The 18,020-nt window shown below is 43.0% G+C and overlaps 1 protein-coding gene across 4 annotated transcripts; it reads left to right on the top strand.

Moving 5' to 3' along the window:
* The first annotated feature begins 56 nt into the window (after nucleotides 1-56).
* PPP1R7 (protein phosphatase 1 regulatory subunit 7) lies at nucleotides 57-16,538 on the top strand. Of its 4 annotated transcripts, none has more exons than XM_056358043.1 (11): nucleotides 57-198; nucleotides 1,054-1,131; nucleotides 1,299-1,421; nucleotides 5,610-5,665; nucleotides 6,609-6,674; nucleotides 7,299-7,429; nucleotides 8,312-8,474; nucleotides 11,917-12,033; nucleotides 13,003-13,107; nucleotides 14,059-14,145; nucleotides 16,152-16,538. In XM_056358043.1, exons 4-11 carry the CDS (start codon nucleotides 5,633-5,635, stop codon nucleotides 16,326-16,328), a joined length of 879 nt encoding a protein of 292 aa, XP_056214018.1. In that variant the 5' UTR covers nucleotides 57-198; nucleotides 1,054-1,131; nucleotides 1,299-1,421; nucleotides 5,610-5,632; the 3' UTR covers nucleotides 16,329-16,538. The 4 variants fall into 4 exon arrangements, with proteins under 4 accessions (XP_056214018.1, XP_056214015.1, XP_056214017.1 ...); XM_056358042.1 differs by lacking the exon at nucleotides 57-198 and adding an exon at nucleotides 205-334; XM_056358040.1 differs by lacking the exons at nucleotides 57-198; nucleotides 1,054-1,131 and adding an exon at nucleotides 200-334.
* Nucleotides 16,539-18,020: the final 1,482 nt, after the last annotated feature.

Raw genomic sequence — 18,020 nt, 5'->3', positions numbered from 1 at the left:
TCCTCCGAAGAATCTGCAGGCGGAACGGCGAGGTCGAAAGCGGCTCGTAACGTCTCAGGCCCGCGGCGCTAGCGAGGAGTGAGCGCCTGGCGCTCTGGCCGCTTCCCGCCTCCCCGCCAAGAACTACAGCTCCCGGCGGGCCGCGCAGGAGGCTGCGGCCGGGGCGCTGCCCCGCCCCCGGGCACATCACCTGCAGAGGTGATTGGCTGTGGCGCGCCGCCAGGGCTGCCTTCTGATTGGTGGCGGCGGCTGAGGAGGTTTCCGGAAGGGGGCGGTGGGAGGAGAAGCAATATGGCGGCGGAGAGCGGAGAGGGACCACAGGAGATGATGGAGGGTGAGAGCCCGGTGGGGGCCGGCACGGCCGCGGCCGCTGAGGGGGTCGGGACGGCTCGCCTCTTGGGCAATGCTACTCTGCGGGGTGGCTGCCAGCTGCGCGCAGTAGGGCTTGTGGGCCTTCCGCGGCCAGGCGGCCCCCAGATGCCCACCCCGAGGACGTCTGCCCGGGGAGCCGGGGCCTGGCTGCCGCCGGGCCGGGCCGCGCCGCCCGAGCCCTGGGGCGACGTGCGCGTTACCTGGGGTGTGGCGTGGTGCCTGCCCCCCCTCCCCGGGGGCTCCACGCGCGAGAGGTGGAAGAAGGGGGTTTCTGAACATGGTTGTGATGTAAAGCCAAAGGCACTGAGAAAGAAGCCCCCAGCATGGCGGTGCTTTTTCTCAGTCGCCCCGTGAAACGAAAGCAAATACTGGGGGGGGGGGGGGGTGAGGAGGAGTGAGGCGCTTCAGGTCCCCAGGGTCAGGGTGGCAATCATGGCAATCATAGTTGTGGCTGGGTAAATAGTGAAGGGATCTTGCAGGTTGTGCTGGGAGACTGTTGCTTTTATCTGCAGGGATTTTTTTCTTTTTTATGCCTTCACTTCTTTGTGTCGTTGGTACTATTCTGCATTATACTGATTTTTTTTTTTTCTAAAAGCTTTTAAAATGTAATAGTTCTAATTCCATCTCCGTAGTCTTTGGAATTGCACTTCATTGATCTAAGAAATTTCCTTTTTCCTCCAGTCTTCTTCCCAGATTGTTGGTTTTAGGAAGATGTGAGGGGAGGAAAAAGTGCATCCAAAATCAAAGTAGAAACAAGGGGTAAGAGGCCTTTTATTTAAGACTAAACCTTTCATTTAGCTAATTTAGGATTTCTACTAACTGCATAGTGGTTTATGTGAATCCTGGTTATTATATCTACTTGCTGCTTCTTCCCCCTACCTCATTGCTGAAAATCACCTAATTCTGCTATTATGTATCTTACACAGTTGATAAGCGGATTGAATCGGAGGAGTCGGGAGACGAAGAAGGGAAGAAGCAAGCAGTTCGCTTAGTAACGGACCTCAGTCAGCAGAGCCTGAGAGATGAGCAGAACGGCGAGAACTCCGCAGGTAGCTTGCCAACCTAAATGTTTGCATTGGGAAGTGTTGTCTTACTGGTGTGTACAGTAATGTATATGTATCAGCCCTTTGTGTTTCTTGTGGCTACGTGGTAGTTGTATCAATATTAGTTAACAATGTGAATCTGCCCTAGAGTAATCTTCTTTAAAAATGAATAAATGGTAGTGTTGTTATTGCTAAAATAAAGCTGCCGCCTTTTTATGGAACCACTGATATTAGACCTTTAGGCTTTTTCTTATTTATTTATCCATCTACATTTCTCTTTGAAATATTTAATGCAGAGTATCTTTATTCATACTTTTTCAGCAGAAACATAGTAACTTTCTGTGGCAAGGTGCTGGAAATGTTCATTAGAAATAAACAAAAGCAGCTTTTCATCATTCTGCTTTAGCATATGTAGTTTTTCAGCTAAAGGGTTGGCAGATTCCTGTGGAAGGCGAAGACAACTATTTCTAGATAGACTGAAAAAAGCTCTCAATTTTATTTTTTTAATTTTAAAATTCTTAGATGCGTCAAAATTGTATCTGTCTGAATCCTCTTGACTTTAAACTTTTGCTACTCTTTTTACTATTTGTATTAGAACATTGAGTAGAAGGGCTGACAGATTCTTTTAAGCCTGTGCATGTTTGGAAGGGTTTGCTTTTCAGTAGCTTGTATAGAATTTGTCAGAGCAAATCCATTTCTGAAGACCCAGTATGGCAGTATGATCTGGGCTTTTGTTGCCAGCTAACAACCTGAGATATAACAGCATCCTTCTGATAGAGATGTTCATGTGATGATTATTCGTCTGAAATGGAAGTGAAATACTGCAGCAAACTTTCTGCAGCAAATTTTAATCCTTTTTGACTGTGCATCTGCTGCAGATCCCTCCTAATCTTAGCCTGGCCCTTCAGAATTTGCAAAAGTGTCTTCCAAACTAGTAAATTAGAAGAATTTAAAATCTCATCTCTTAACTAAATGAACTCTATCTAGGTCTAGTTCATTGTTGATTGCAAAAAACCCCTATAAATTAATTTAAAAAAAAATATGCTGTGGTGATGTCTGTAGAAGTATAAGAGAACACCTCGTAAACTACATCCTGAGCACTCTATGATTAATATAACCATGCAGGTCAGTCAGTCACAGTTTTCCTATGCATATGTGTAACATTAAATGTTCATTCAACTTATGTAATTTAGTTATGTGTTTAAGGTTATATTTTGTATGTTGTTCCCCTGGGAATTATAATATTAGAGAAAATGCCTTCACTGGAATAAAGGTACATCAATTGAAGCAAGAAATACATATTCAGATTTGGTTGATGGATTACACTGGATAATGTAATGACTGTATTGCTACTTCTTCCGTCCTGTTAGGATTCAGGAAACTCCTACTAGGGCAGAAACCAAGCGGAGGACTGATTTTTGGAACGTTTGAGTTTCCACAGCCAGCTTTGAGTTTCTCAGCTGAAAGGAAAATGGAGTTTTCCACATTCTTCATAGGAGATCATAAATAGAAAAAGCTCAAGCAGTTGAAATTTCAAATTCATCATTTAGCTAATTCTCTGAGGAATAGCGCCTCTGTTTAGAAAGCTTATAACTTAGCTATTTATAATATTTTTCATGCAAATGCAGTTAAAAAGTGTCGTTAGGCTTTTAGTTGCTTTAAATGCTTGTGGTACTGTGAACTTATGTAACGCAGTAACTACTGTTTCATATTGTGGAATTTGTGGTTCCTGAATGTTGTATTTTTTCCCTACATCTGCGAAGCTGTGTAGCTTGCAGGCATGGGTTACACAGAAATTCACTTAAGTAACTTCGCTGCCAGAGTAGTGTTTTTTTCCCCTTGAGAAACCTGCTGCTCTAAAAATTGTGGACTGAAGTGCTGTTTGCATACTTAATGTATGCAAGTAAAATTGCAGTTCTGTTTGTAAAGTGATTGTAGAAGGGTCAGGTAACGGTGTTTATGTACACTTGGTTAAAAAATAAAATGTTGGTTGACAATAGGACTGTAAATTTTCTAGAACTATTTTAGTTTCTCTTCTTTGAGAGAAAATGTACTTTAATGTTCTTGTACCAATACTTACCAGTGTTGTTGGTATACACCTCACTCAGGCTGCTATATGGACAGTGTTTTATACACAGTTACATAAACTTCATGAGAGTTGGCCTTATTACATAAATGCTAGTGCCTCTGTACAGTTTTAAATTGCTTCTGTTTCAGTGAATTCCATATACATATCCTACGTGATTTGGTTTTGCACCTTCAGACTTGAGCACTTCTTTCCCATGCTGACTCTACCAGGACTGGTCACTCGAAGCCGTATTGCAAAGATATGAGGGGTTACCCTTTGACAGATCCCAAAACAGAGTACTTAACACATTGCCAAAACCAAATGTGTATGAATGGTCTGTAATGGGTGCTGTGATTAAATGCATCATTTTATAGAGAAACCTGCTAGCCAAACAAAGTTGAAGAATTTTTTGTTGAAGAGTGTTTTCTTTACTGAGTGCATGACTGGCTTTACTTGTTGCTGGACAACTTTAAAGTCTCAAAAGGAGAAGTTCCTTCACTATAAGCACTAAGTTACTGCAAGTACAGCTTGGGGGTTTGGAGGTTTTATGCGATATCTCAAATAACTGTTGTTCCAAACCTGGGCTGTGTTCCTGTCGGCTGTAAATTCAGCTAGGGTGCTTGTTTGGCTTGGAGCGCTTTGTACTGGCAGCCTTTGCACCCTAGAAATAGGTCCAAGGAGGTACAGCCTCGGTAGCAGCAGAGTAGGGTATTCTTCTCCCCTACTGAAGTGCATAGCTTCTTATCTGGAAGAAAAATAAGACAATTCAAGCATTGCCCACTGCTAAAATGCTGACAGGCATATGTATGCGTGTTCCGGTGGCATTTCTGTACCGCCATTCAGTGTCACCAAGCCTACCAGCTCATTTTGCATCCCCAAAATGTAATTTATGCTCCCTGCTACTTTATGCTATAAAAAAATATTAAAAGATGAGGGACAGAGGATTACTTCTCAGTCTTGACTTCCGTAAGTCAGTTCAGTTAGTGCTCTTTCCTGTTTGAATGCCCAGGCAAGAGCAGTAGCCCAAATACAGCAAGGTAAATGGTGGTGTGTGGAGTTTTTGAAACCTTGGAGTTTGGCAATATGAAAAATGGTAATGCTTGTGTTGTTCATCCTGGCAATACTACTTACAATGCCAAGCATGAGTAGGAGAAATACTCGTTAAGTATAGGGGGCATTTGGCATTTACAAGGATGTTGTAACCGTGCTGGGCTATAAAAATAGCTATTACTTCTCAGTTAATGGAATGAGCTTGCATACAGTAATGCAGGAGTTAATGCAAAGCCTTTGGGACTTGACTGTAATTAAAGTTCCTTGGTTTTTTGGTAGTACAGAAGCTACACAGATGAAGTAGAAAGGGTTTGCATGTTGTATGTCTTTTTGCAAAGTCAAATTAGACTTTCTTTTGAAATTGATGCAACCAGCCCACAGTCTTCAACAAATGGGAGTTGGGTTTGAATTATTCAGCATGAATTTATCCAGTAAACTTCACTCCCTCTTGTGCTGTGATAGAAGCACAGCAAATGTTGGGCAGTCTTCCAGAGCCATGAAGGCATTTCCCAGGAAAATGTACGCAGTGTGATAAACAACATTTTCTAGCATATTAGTGAGTTCATTCAAACAAAAGAAGGGAGGTCCACGCAAAAAGGTACACGACTGACATAAACTGGCAGAATTTATGGAAGAAATGCCGAAGGGTGGGGTTACTGAGATTGCTTGGCCATTCCTGGCACTATTTCTAGACAGTTTAGATTCCTTCTTGGTAGTGTTGTATTAGGTTCAGAGGAGCACAGACACTCTGAATGGTGCATCTTTGGAGGGAAGATGGCCCTAAGTCTTAAAAAAAAAAAAAAGGAATCCTGCCCAGATCAGTCCTAAGCTAGTGTTACTCAGCAGCCACAGAGGCAGGCTGGGGAAGATGCTGTTCTTTCCATCTTTTGCATCTAAACGTGAAATTCTGTCATTAAAAAAACTTTTTTTCACAACTGCCTGTCACAATGAAAGCCAAATAGGTGAGGTATATTTTTAATGCAGTCGAATATCTGTGTATCTCATGTGCTGCTGCTTCCAAGCAGCATTTGCCCTCTTTGTAGCAAAAGTTTATAATGTATTTGCTTCTCCTGCAGGGGAAGCAGAGACACCAGTGGACATGGAGACAATTAGCCTGGACCCAGAAGCCGAGGTAAAGGCAGATTTTTGTCATTACGGGCTTTATACAGCAGGAAGAACAGGTAGGCAAAGGCAAGTATTGAGACCTGATTAAAAGACTGAATTCTTCTGAAGGTGCTGGCTACCATGGTTTTCCTCAGAATTGATTGAGAGCCTTTAGAAGTGTTTTATTCATGATCCGTAGCTGAAACATTGTTAGTAATTTAGAATTTTAAATTAAACGTGGAGGCACTGAAAGTAGGGCTATGCTGCAAGCATTATTGACACGCTACAAGCTTTTGTGAGAATATATTTAATGAACAGGTTGCTCCTGTTGGACCCATGATTTGTAATAGGCACAGCTACTTAACCAGCCTTGGTGGCGTCATCAGCCTGTTAGCTGGAGAGTTTTTGAGCTTGGGTGAAGTGCTGTCTTTCTCTTTGACCTGCAAAATTGGAACATCTGGGGCTAGACAGCACAGATGTGAAGTGTATCAGCTGATTGCCAGTGCAAAGTTAACGTTCACAGAACCACCAGATTATTTGAATTATCAGTGGTTCCTGTTCATCTGAGGCCTGGAACTGGAAATAGCAAGGTGTGTTCCAGGTAAGCCCGAGAAAAGTGAGTGAGAGAATTTTATGCAACACTTCATTTGCGCTTAGCAACAGAATTTGTCTTAGAAAATTCAGAATTTACTGCAAAAGATTTCTAATTTTGGCAAAACAATGCTCAGACTCAGGAAAGGGCTGTTGCCTTTTGGCACACACTGTATTTGCAGTTAGTTAACAAGCTTAGGCCACGTGCTTCACCTGTGGTGGTAAAATCATGTACCAAACCCAATTTTCAGAAGCTCTTTGAAGGAAAGTTTTAATGAGCTACACATTTTGTAAGAGTAATTTTCCTTAGAACACAGTACCAGGTTGGTCTTTGAAGAGTGTTTTGAAACAATTGCCGAGTCCCTCCATTTGTCTTTCAGGATGTTGACTTGAATCATTTCCGAATTGGGAAGATTGAAGGATTTGAGGTGCTCAAGAAAGTGAAGGTAACAGTTCTAAGGAATAGAGAATGCCTCTTGGATGGAGATTTTGCATATCTAACCTGTAAGAGGAAAGATACATGAGTCCCTTTTTGGCTGAGATACAAATGAGTTCACTTCATGTTTAATGGAAGCAGGTAGTGTTTACACATTTGTCAAGTAGTAATAAATCCTGGGGTTTTGCAAGCTGGTTTTGGAAATGGATGAGTGACAACTCATCAGGGCTCATTCTAAGAGATACATTCTGACTTGTGCAGCAGGCTTAATGTAGAATAACGTAAGTCGGAAAGGACCTCTGGAGGTCTCTAGTAAACTCCTGCTCAAAGCAGGTCCAGCTAAAGCATGTTGCTTTGGACCTTCTCCAGTCAAGCTCTTGAGTATTTCCAAGAATTACATAGCTTCTTTGAGTTGCTGTCTGACCATGTTTGTGGTAAAAAGATTTCCTTATGTAGAGTTGAAATAAAAGATTCTATTAAAAAAAATACCCCAATCCACAAACAAACAAAACCCCATAAAACTCACTGGTGGGGGGGGAAAGCCCAACATTATTGTCAGTATGCCAGAAGGCATTGCATGCTCTCATTCGTATCTATTTTCCTGTTTGTTTTCAAACTTTTCCCCAACCGTTAGACTCTATGCCTCCGTCAGAATTTGATTAAGTGCATTGAGAACCTGGAGCAATTGCACACCTTGCGGGAACTAGATCTCTATGACAATCAAATTCGGAAGATCGAGAACTTGGAGTCCCTGGTGGAACTTGAGTGAGTCCAGGGGAATCACCAGGCTTAGGTTGAGGGTGGTTTACCACTCACTGAGTTTATCACACTGTACTTATTACTGTATTTATCACCTAGGCCTTTCTTATGATTCGTTTGGGTGCTCTGTGAGAGGGTAGTGTCAGTTCTCCATTGATATTTAACCTGTGCAGTAAACTAGTTTCATTATCCCAAAGCTCACCAGGGGCAGTCAGCTGGAAATGGTACATGTGCTGTATAAGGCAGCGAGAATGATAGCTGCAGATTCTGTGCAGGTGTGGAAGCGCTCAGGCACCCCTTGCTCTTGGCAGTGAGAGCTCCGTATAAGAGATTTTTATTCCTGCAAAAAATGCCAAGAGATTTCAGGTGACATTAGGACTTTTTTTGGAGGGTGTTAGGAAAGGAGTAGTGCTCTTCCCAGTTTCTGGCACTTGTCTGATCACTCTGGAGGTATGTTACAGAACTCTTCCCGCTGGGGCCAGGAGGACTGACCTGCTTCCCACAGTCGTCCTTATGGGAGGCCTTGACATTGTCCTGTCAGAGGTAGATCTTGTAGGCTTGTATCTTTCCCAAAGAACATGCAATATTGAAGATTGGCTTCCTCTCACAGTGGCAGTTCTATGACTGGGCAAAATGATGGCTATCTTCTGCCTGTGATAGTTGTTATTTTTTTACTGCCTCGCTCCCCTGGCCCAGACACACTATAAAGGTATTTTGGAAGTTATATTTGTTGTAATTTCTGATCAAAAAAACCCCACTTGTGACTAGCTTCAAGGCCTAGCAAAGTGCTTGATCTGCAGATAGTGAAGTCCACTAATTTACAAGTGCCTGTTCCAGAATCATCCGTGCCTGATGGACTGAAGAGACCTTTGTTTTGCTTTACCTCAGGATCCTGGACATCTCCTTTAATGTTCTGCGACACATTGAGGGACTAGATCGGCTTACTCAACTTAAAAAACTATTCCTTGTCAACAACAAAATCAGCAAAATTGAGAATCTGAGCAACTTGCAGATGCTACAGATGTTAGAGTTGGGATCCAATCGAATTCGGGTAGGTTTGATGTACAGAATGTTAGCTGGAGAATTTTAAGCTCTTTGGCTTGTGATTAGCCTTCTCTGACAGTGCACTTTGTTGACATTTACCTTCAATGTTATTCTAAAAAGAACTGTTCCAGTTATTTAATGTGTAATTGCTTATTGCTGTGCATGCTGGATCCTTTAATTAATGTATGCATGTGGTGCCTGGCTACTGAATTGCTATTTATGCATTTCTCTCTTTAATGAACTCATGCATCCCCTGTGTGCTGCCTTTTGCAGATGACTCTTTGCTCCTGCTAGAGAGCCAAGCCTATCAAATCCAGCAATTACTGTTTTCTCTTACCTTCCTAGAGGCTGGCATTGTGTTGATAGAATTAAGTTTGCATTCAGCAGGTTTTAGTTTGATTTGTATGTGTAATGGATAGCCTGCTACAACAATCAGTCTCACTCAGAAAAAATTTTTTCTTGAGGCTGTGCTCTGAAATGCCTCAAAAACCTGGTAGTGTACTGCAGATTACTTTTTCTTTATTGTGCAGTTTGTGACTTTTTCTATTTAGGTGATAAATCTGCCACTTAAAGGGAAGCAATTCTGAGTAGCGCCTCCTACCGTTAAAGTACGCTTTTCTGCGTTTTGCCCAGTTTAAGAGAACTGGTGAAACAGATGACACAAAAGACCTGCAGCATAAAAAGTAAACTACTGATTTTTTTAGAAGCTTTTTAAATTATGTGTACTTTAGAAAATACTTGTAATGGGTGAGTGCATTTCAATCTAAAAATTGTCGAAGCTGTCACTCCCCATTTACAGTCTCTGAAAAATTACTTGTTATGCTGAAAGAGCAAATTAGAAAAATAGCTGTCTGTATTTCAAGCCTTGTGGAAGCACACTGCTTTTTCTAGAAAAGAAGGAAACTTCAGTTATTGTAAACCTTTTAAGGCAGAAATGTGTGCTGCTTTTATGAACTGGAAAAACTTTATTTTGCTCCTAAAGCTAAACTAGACTGAATTTTTTTTCCATCCAGAGGATTTTTTACTTTGGAAACAAAATTACATAGGAGGAATAAATCTAAAGTGTGAGAACGTCAGCCAGATCAGATGAGTGATTAGGAATCTTATGAGTTTGCATATGTCGGGGCAACAGGAGTTAGAGATGCACTTTGCTTTTTTCAGAAACATAACAGGCTAAGCACACTGATCCTTACCTTTCAAAAGCTGGGTGAAGCAAAACTACTGTATTCCATATCTAAGCATCGTTACCTTCTGGGGAAAAAAAAAAAAAAAGCAGCTAGATTTCCGAGTTGGTGCATACTGGTGGTACGTTGCCACCAATGTTGTCAAGCCAAAGAATATATTTTAAACAGTTGGGTTAGATTTACTTTATGTATGTTTTCTTGTTGAGCCTGAGCATGTTAACAAAACAAAATAACCAAAAATCCTGAAGTTATCAGTGTATGGGTAACACAAGCTTTTTAAATTATTTTTAGCATTTTTTCTGTTTATTTGTTAATTCTGTTCTGGCTTCTTCAAACAGCACTGCTCTAAGCTTCTAATTGCTTTATTTGAGTGAGTAACCTGTGCCTAGGCTAGGCATGAAGAAATACATCTCATGTTATTTGGGGGCATCTAGACTCTTTTAGTAGTTCTCTGTTGGTAGGGTGACCTGGCCATGTGCTTTACAGGTGGGCATATCCTTAATTCTTTAGGGTAGAAGCCTATGGGCAGCGTTCTTGGCCCTGAGATGCCTGATACACTCCACTCATATGTATTAAAGCTTCTGCAGTAATGCTGTCTTAGTCATTTTGTTGCAGACTCTAACCTTTCAGAGTGCACTTGCCCTGAAGTCCATCATGACTTACTAAGCATTTATAGTTCTGTTCCTCTCATCTGAATAATGGGGAAGCAGAACTTCATGCTTGAGCTGATACATTTCATGCTTTTTTTTCCAAAGTTGGACTGAGGTTACTATAAGGCAAGCACTTTTTTATTTGTTCCTTAGGTTTTTTCCCCCTCATGTCCATCTGTTTGATACTCTTAACTTAAATGTGGCTTTTTTTATAGCTTTAAGCAGTCTTTTTTTTTTTTTTTTCTTTTTTTTTTTTCCCCTGACTGTTTCTTCTCAGTATCCTCAGAGTCACAAGTATTTCCTCCTCAGGGCTGGGAGAGCTACCAATGAGCAGCAAATCTATCATTTTCTTGCAAGGTCAAAACAGGGGTAAGTCCACAGGCTGGAAGGAGGGTGAATCCAGATCTGATAAACACCTTATGCTGAATCTATTGGCAATTGTGGGATAGAGTAATGTGTGTGTTTTGTGTCCATCTTCCTTGTCCTTCCTTTATACGTGCACAGGTAAATGTGTGTGCACACACACTGAGTAATGTCATCAGTGCTAGGACTCCGTGGCCTGTCTCACCAGTACTATTAGTCTCTGAAACTCTGCCAGGCAAGAAGGGTGTGGAAAAGCAGAGGTGTCACAAGCTCTGTGTGTATTAAGATGCACAGTTATGTGTGTATCTATATCCATATTACTGCTCTTCTGTGAGCTGAAGTCTATTTTTAAAATTCTTTTAACAGCACTTTTTTTTTTTTAATTAAGAGGCTTTCCCCTGAAAAAAAAATGGTTTTCTTTCCTTCTGAAAAGCCCAATACTCTTTCCCCCTTTTGTTCTCCTTTCTGGTGTCCCTTCTCCTCATGCCTCACAGAGATCCTAATTTTCTCCCACTGAAGGGTGACCTTAGGACTTAAACTGGTATAGTGTAGTATATGTTCTGCCAGTAGGATGTAAATTTAAGATAGTAGCATGTATATTTGAAACATGTATATCACTTAAATTGGTGTGTGTATGTTCTGACAGTAGCATGAATGTGTAGCTGGTAGTTAAATATACTATCACATACACCCATGAGACAGTTAGCCGTGCTTATGATAGAAGCTGTTGTGCAGAGAATCTGAAGACCTTGCCTCTGACTGTATTATGCAGTCACTGATGGTCAGGACTAAATTTGCAAATTGTATTTTCTTCTCCCAGGCTTTCTTTCCGTTCACTAGTGACAGATTGCTCTTGCTTCACAAAAGGGTATTTCCTGCCCCTCGTGGCCCAGGGAACGTTACTTGCGGTGCTTTTTGAGCCTTTTCATTCTCTGCTTTTGCTGCCCAGACAGTGGAGGCAACAGCTGGGACAAAGCAGTATGACCCTTGCTGAAAATCAGTGAATAGTAGTGCCACAAGCCAGCTGTCACACGGACTGAGGTTCACTGTCACTGCACAAAGTCCTGCACTTTCTCTGCTCTAGGGTCATGAGGGAGGCCCTGCCTTGTGTGCGCTTTGTGCTGTGGAACTGGCAGGCTTTTGTTTCTCAGGAGTGCAGCTCCCTGGGCCAAGGCTATGAAATGCCAACCACATGTACAGGCTGGAGTTCCAAATCACAGTAATAACACTGTCTCCTTTGGTCTTTTTCCAGGCAATTGAAAACATAGATGCCTTGGCTAATCTTGACAGTCTGTTCCTTGGAAAGAATAAAATCACCAAGCTCCAGAACTTGGATGCGCTGACAAACTTGACTGTGCTCAGTATACAGGTATTGATTCTACTTGTACTGTAACATTTTGAACAGCCTTGGTTACATGAACAGTCTTGTAATTTATGATAAGCTTTTCTGAATCAGCAGGTCTGGTGTTTGAGTTGAACTCTTGTACTGGAAGAAAGTGTAATAACTTTGTGTTACTTTTCTCATCCTTTCATATTAAATGAGACTGACAGTGATAAAATGATAATACAAATGTTTGATTTTTATGGAAGAACAGGAAAAGAATGTTATCTCCCATTTCCTTCGTCAAATACTGTTTGCTAATATATTGCAATAACACCAAATGAATTATGCCAGGGAAGTCATAATGGCAGTGGGCTCAACGTCACTGCCTTCTTCCTGAGGAGGGAAGAACTGTAAACAAGCCTGTGCTAAATGAAATCTGTCCTTAATGACCTTATGGAAACGTTCTGCCTTTTTGAAAGGTGAAGTAAAACATACTCAACTCATTCCTTTCGTTGAGTCTTCTCATCCCTGTGACAGTGCTAGTATGTCGTAGTACCTCTTGCAGCCGTTGGCTGGAAGGGTGAACTTGCTATGTGTTGTAGTATCTCTATGCATCATTATGCTACAGGACATAAAGAATTACATACATCAGAGTGTATTGGGATTGAAGTGTTATAACTTCCCTTTTGAACATACCGTTAAAAAGACCTACAAAATGAATGCTATTAATGTGTGGGCCTGTTGTTTCTGAAGACACCAAACGTAAAACTTTCAGGCTACAACTTTTGATGGGAAGGTCAGTCCATTCCTTCTAAACTTAGTTTTAGGCTCTCGTGGAACTTCCTTGTGCATCAGTGGTACAGAGATTAAATGAGCTGAGCTTGTGAGATCAATGGAGACCCAAGCAGACTGGTTCCTCTTCCCATCCATACTTCAGAGAAATGCTTTTTTTCCACTGACTCACTTGTGTTTTGGCTTGTTTAGTGTGGACTTAAATTGCTCTTACACTTTCAGAATAACCGTCTGACCAAGATTGAGGGGCTGCAGAGCTTGGTGAATTTGCGTGAGTTGTACCTTAGCCACAATGGCATCGAAGTCATCGAGGGACTGGAGAACAATGTGAGCAGGCTTTTGCAAACTGTGTGACAGAACTGTGGCAGTAAACTGCTCCTGTTAGCGGCTGTGCTTTTCTGGAAGTTTTTGTTCTTTAGCTTCCCCAGCTACATATGAGGTCCTGAATCTCTTGAAAAGACCACAAAGATTTTAAGTGTTTCTTAGGCTAAAGTATCTTGCATGAGTGAAGCTTCTCCAGATCTTCTGGAGCAGAACTGTTCATGACCTGGGAAAGGGGAAGCACAAGATGTGGTTAATACAGCATCCTTGGGTGATCAGCAATGGAAAGACTGATGGCGGCAGCTGGCTGCCTCTGCTGCAGCCTTTTGGGCAGCAGTTTGTAGATAATCGTGAGTTCTTTTCAATAGGACAACTGGACGTGGGAGAATAAGAGAAACAAGCTGTGTCATGTGGCTTGCCTGTGTCAGTATGCATTTCTAGATTACTGGTTAGGATTGATTTCACAGAAGCTTGTAGTGTTTTCACTCTCACCCAGCAGTAGATGGCATTGTTAGAGAGCAGAGACAATCTGGAACTTAGTTGGCTGTGTGCAAGGCAGAAAAAAACCCCCTTTCTCTAAAATTGTTGAGTTTCCTGCTGCAAAAAGTTTCTTCCAACTCTGCTGCTAAAGAAGATGCTTGTGATCTGATTTCTAATGGATTTCTCTTCTTAATGTACTGTGAGCAAAGCTGCTGTTCAGGACTCCTTGGCTGGCAGTTGCCATCTGGCCAGTAACTGCTTTCACTTTCGTCACATGGCTGCTGGGAGATCAGTAACCCAGCTTAATTTAAAAGTCTTCCTTGCTATATTTAGACAGTGAGAGTTCTTGTGCTGCCTGTAAGCAGCTGGCAATAGTGTGTCTTTGCTTCTGACAGTTTCAAACTCTAGACCTGAAAAAAGTGGGACAGAGAAGATGAAAAGAAATCCGGTCTAATGTTTTTGTGTTTGCTTGTCTAGAACAAACTCACAATGCTGGATATTGCATCCAACAGAATCAAGAAGATTGAAAATATCGGTCATCTAACGGAGCTGCAGGAATTCTGGGTAAGTGCAGGATGGAGCTGTTCCCTGAGATGTCCGTACAATGGTGAAAGAAACCCTTCTGATGGGGAGCAGTGTGGGGGGCCGTGGGTGGGTGTACGTGTATGTCGTAGAGTATCTCTTCTACTGGTGACCAACTTGAAGATCTTGACAGCCTACATGGATAGAGTATATGATGGTTTCCCTTAAGGAAAGAGTTGAGCTTAAAAAATTCTTTGCAGGGCTTTGCTTGGAGGTAATGAGCCTGTCTCCGTCTAGGAAAGAGGCCCTGCCTTCGTGTGTGATGGCTATGAAACAGCCTGACTGTGTCCTATTTTTGCAGATCTCCTCTTTCTCTAAGTGAGCGTAACGATGTAACGGGGGAAGCTGATATTGTCTCCCCACTGCACAGCACCTGCTCAGAGCAGAGTAAATACATTCACGTCATCATAAATATGAAGAAAATGAAACCATCAAAATGGTTTACTTCCATTCCTGTGAGGGAGATAACTGTTCAGGGTTGCTTGGGTTTCTTTCTGGCACCCTAAACAGTTAAGCCCTTTGTCATTCATAAGTCTTGTCAGGAAATAAGCAGAGACACCCCTCCTAAAACATCAGTACCCTGCCACGTTTGGGAGCTGTTTACAAATCTGCTCATTTGGGGGAAGAAGCAGCAGATGTTCTTGAGCTGGTGTGTGCTTTAGCTCTTGTAGAGTTTCTGCATGTCAAGGCTGAGAATAAGAGTTGTGCTGCTTCATGTCGGTCACTTGGAGTTCTGTTATTTGAACTCTGGGGCAGAGGCTGAGATAAAAGTAGTGAAAGGCAACGGCAAATGATGCTAAGCTAGAGCCTGTATTTGAGGCTGTTTGGACAATTTTCCTCATCTTGCAGTGTGACTTAGACAGCTAGTGCTGATCTGGCCGTGCCTGTTCCATAAGGGTGTCTTTAAATAGCAGGAGCAGAGAAGCCCATTTAACGTGACATCTTTTGGGGGGTAAGAATGAGACAGTGCAATGTGGCTGGCATGGGACCTTTTGTGATCCTTTGCAATTTCCTCCAGTCGTCCTCTTTACTGTTGCTCTGCTTATGGAAGGCGGCATTGCACAGCTGGTTTCGCTTGTTTTACAGAAAGTAAAGGGAAGATCCTAACCTCATTGGACTTAAATGTGCTACTGTTTTTGCAAACTAAAAGAGTCCTTTCTCAAGGCAGAGCATTGGCCAAGATCCATTAGCAGAACGCAGAAAATGCCCTCCTAGCTCTTTTTGCGCTGTGTTGAGAAAAAAAAAAAAAAAGTTATGTGCTTTTTGATGAGAGCAAGGCAGAATTTTCTTTGAGAAAAAGTGTTGCATCTACTAATCTATATTTTTTTCACTGACTGTGGAGATGAAGTCACATGACAAAGTCCTTTGACACCTTAAGGAAGCAGAATTTCAAATCCTGTATACCATGGAAATCTAACTTTCCCAGTACCACCTCCCCTGTGGAGGGACTGGGACTTCTTAGGGTCAAGTGACTTTGCTGAAGCAGTGTTGTGATGAGCTGTAGCAGAATGAAAAGGCTAGCAGGTGTTCTTCAGAATCTTAGTCCAGGGTCTTAACTACAAAGCAGTCTTCAGCTGGAACACTGGTCCCAATGATGAAGCAGTTTTCTTTGACTGAACTAGCTGGAAGGAGGCAGCAGGAAAAAATAGAGCCACTTACCTGCCACACAGCAAACAGGGTGCACAGTTTTCAGTTTACTGTGGGTGCCTGATGTGAGGAAGAACAGTTGTTGAGGCGGGGCAGAGAAAACCTGTTGTGGGAAGTGAAGATGGATTAGCAAGGCCTGGAGTGTGAGACAGGAAAGCACATTCTGAGGCTCCAGGGGGAGAAGGATCATATAGCCAGGGTTGTCTTGCATGCGCGTGAAGCATTGCTGCCCCTGGGTAGGAGTAATCCTCCTGAGCAGTATCGGCGTGGCTAGGTTCCTGCTAACCAGGCTTGGCTTGGAAGTATCTGTTTGTGTGAGCGTGCCTGTATGTGCTCTGCAGATGAACGATAATCTTGTCGAGAGCTGGAGTGACCTGGATGAGCTGAAAGGAGCGAAAAACTTGGAAACCGTATATCTGGAACGCAACCCCTTGCAGAAGGATCCCCAGTACCGGCGCAAAATAATGCTGGCCCTCCCCACTGTCCGGCAGATCGATGCCACGTTTGTTCGATTCTGAACCTCCTGCTGCCCTCCCTCTCTCCCGCTCCTTGAAGAAATGTCCCAGCTGGGTTTTTTATCCACTTACCACTCCCCAGGTCTTCAGTACACTGACACTCGCAGGGCAAATAGTCAATAAAAAGCACTGAATACCAGATCTTGTGTACAATGCACTCATTGTTTTTGAAATGTTGTTGTTGTTATTATTATTAAATCTTAACACAAGAGACTTCCTTGTGCTTGCATCTGTTATTTATGGGCAAGGTTTTCCCAGAAAGTGTTAGCAACAGGCTGAAGCCACTTGGAGGCATTTGCTGACTTTTATTGACTCTCGGACACACCTTTAAGTTAGTAATGTCCTTGCAAACATTGCTGCTGAATCCAGGCTTAACAGTAGTCTGTTAAAATGTGAAAGGACAGTGACAGTGTTTCTGTGGGAAGAATCCAACAAAGATGCCCATCCAGGTTATCACGTGTAGGTCAGTGCTAAATACCTGCTTTGTGCAACCCCTGGCAGGGGAAGGGGGGGGCGGCAGGAAGGTTAGCTTTTCCATAGCAAGTGTTTAGTTGATTTTTTTTAAACACAGCAACAGGCTCATTAGAGGAATGAGGACAAATACCTCGAGGTACGAAAGCAGTGTGGGGATGTATGTACCTGGGTAAGCTAATGGCCTTCACGGAGCCACTGGTGGTTGGGCTTCCGTGTGTAAATGTGGTGCTGCAGACCGAGGTGGGAGCTAGAAAAGGGGTTAAAAGGGGTAAGGTCTGAGGGGCTGTGGGCTCCAGCTGAAGAGGTGAGGGGTCTAGTTTATGCTTACAGTTCTCTATGGGTAGGTTGTAGCTTCCTTTGCCTCCTGATTTCCCAGGATTTGTCAGACTAAAGTACCTCCTTCCTGGGCTGAAGCTGAGGCCACTTCTGGAGCAGGGGAGTGCTGGCTGGATATGCCTGAGCTCCTCCGTGGTCATAATAATATCACTGCCCGAGGTGAAGCTGAAAGGCTCAGTGGATGTTCTGATTTTTATGTGAAAATGTTGGGCCTACTCTAGAGGGAGCCGTTGATTTAGGATGACTTCGAACGTGTCCATGTTCATCTGACAAATGCCATTGAGGTTCCCTTGGTGGAAGCTCCCTATAAAGCCCACCTGCGTGCGGGGCCGCGTGCGAGGACTGCGGTTTGGCAGCGTGATCCGGAGGGGAGGGAGGCTCTGCCCTCTGTAAGGGGCCTGGAAGGGCTTTGCACTGGTGGGGGAGGAGACGGCGAACTGCTGTGGTGTAGTGAAAGCTGCTGCTTGTTCCCCTGCTCTACGTATGTCTCATTGGATATTTGATCTCTGCGGAGTGATAGCCGTGTCTTCCAGCTGTCAGTGCCTGCCCGAGGGGGGCTGTTTGCGGTGGGACTCCTCAGGCACTCTTGTGAATCCAGCCTCTTGCGGTATTGAGGAATTGGTCAGGACTCTTCTGCGGCCAATGCGTTCAGCATTGTCTTAGCATAGTTGTTTGCTTGTTATGTATGTATAACACTAAATTAATACAACTGCTATTAATACATTAAATGCATTAATGCAACTGGTCAGCAAGGTCAGGTTCTGGTGGCGCTTTGTTACAGACGGTGTTTGCCCTCAGGAAACAATGTGAATCGTGTCCTGCTTCCCCTAAACACCGTGATGCAGCGTTGCTGTCCCTCTGTACTCGTGGTTGACCCAGGCGATT

Source organism: Falco biarmicus, chromosome 13 (genome assembly GCF_023638135.1).
Source record: "Falco biarmicus isolate bFalBia1 chromosome 13, bFalBia1.pri, whole genome shotgun sequence".
Lineage (NCBI taxonomy): Eukaryota > Metazoa > Chordata > Aves > Falconiformes > Falconidae > Falco > Falco biarmicus.
The sequence above is the reverse complement of the archived record's forward strand: the minus strand, read 5'-3'. Positions and strand labels throughout refer to the sequence as shown.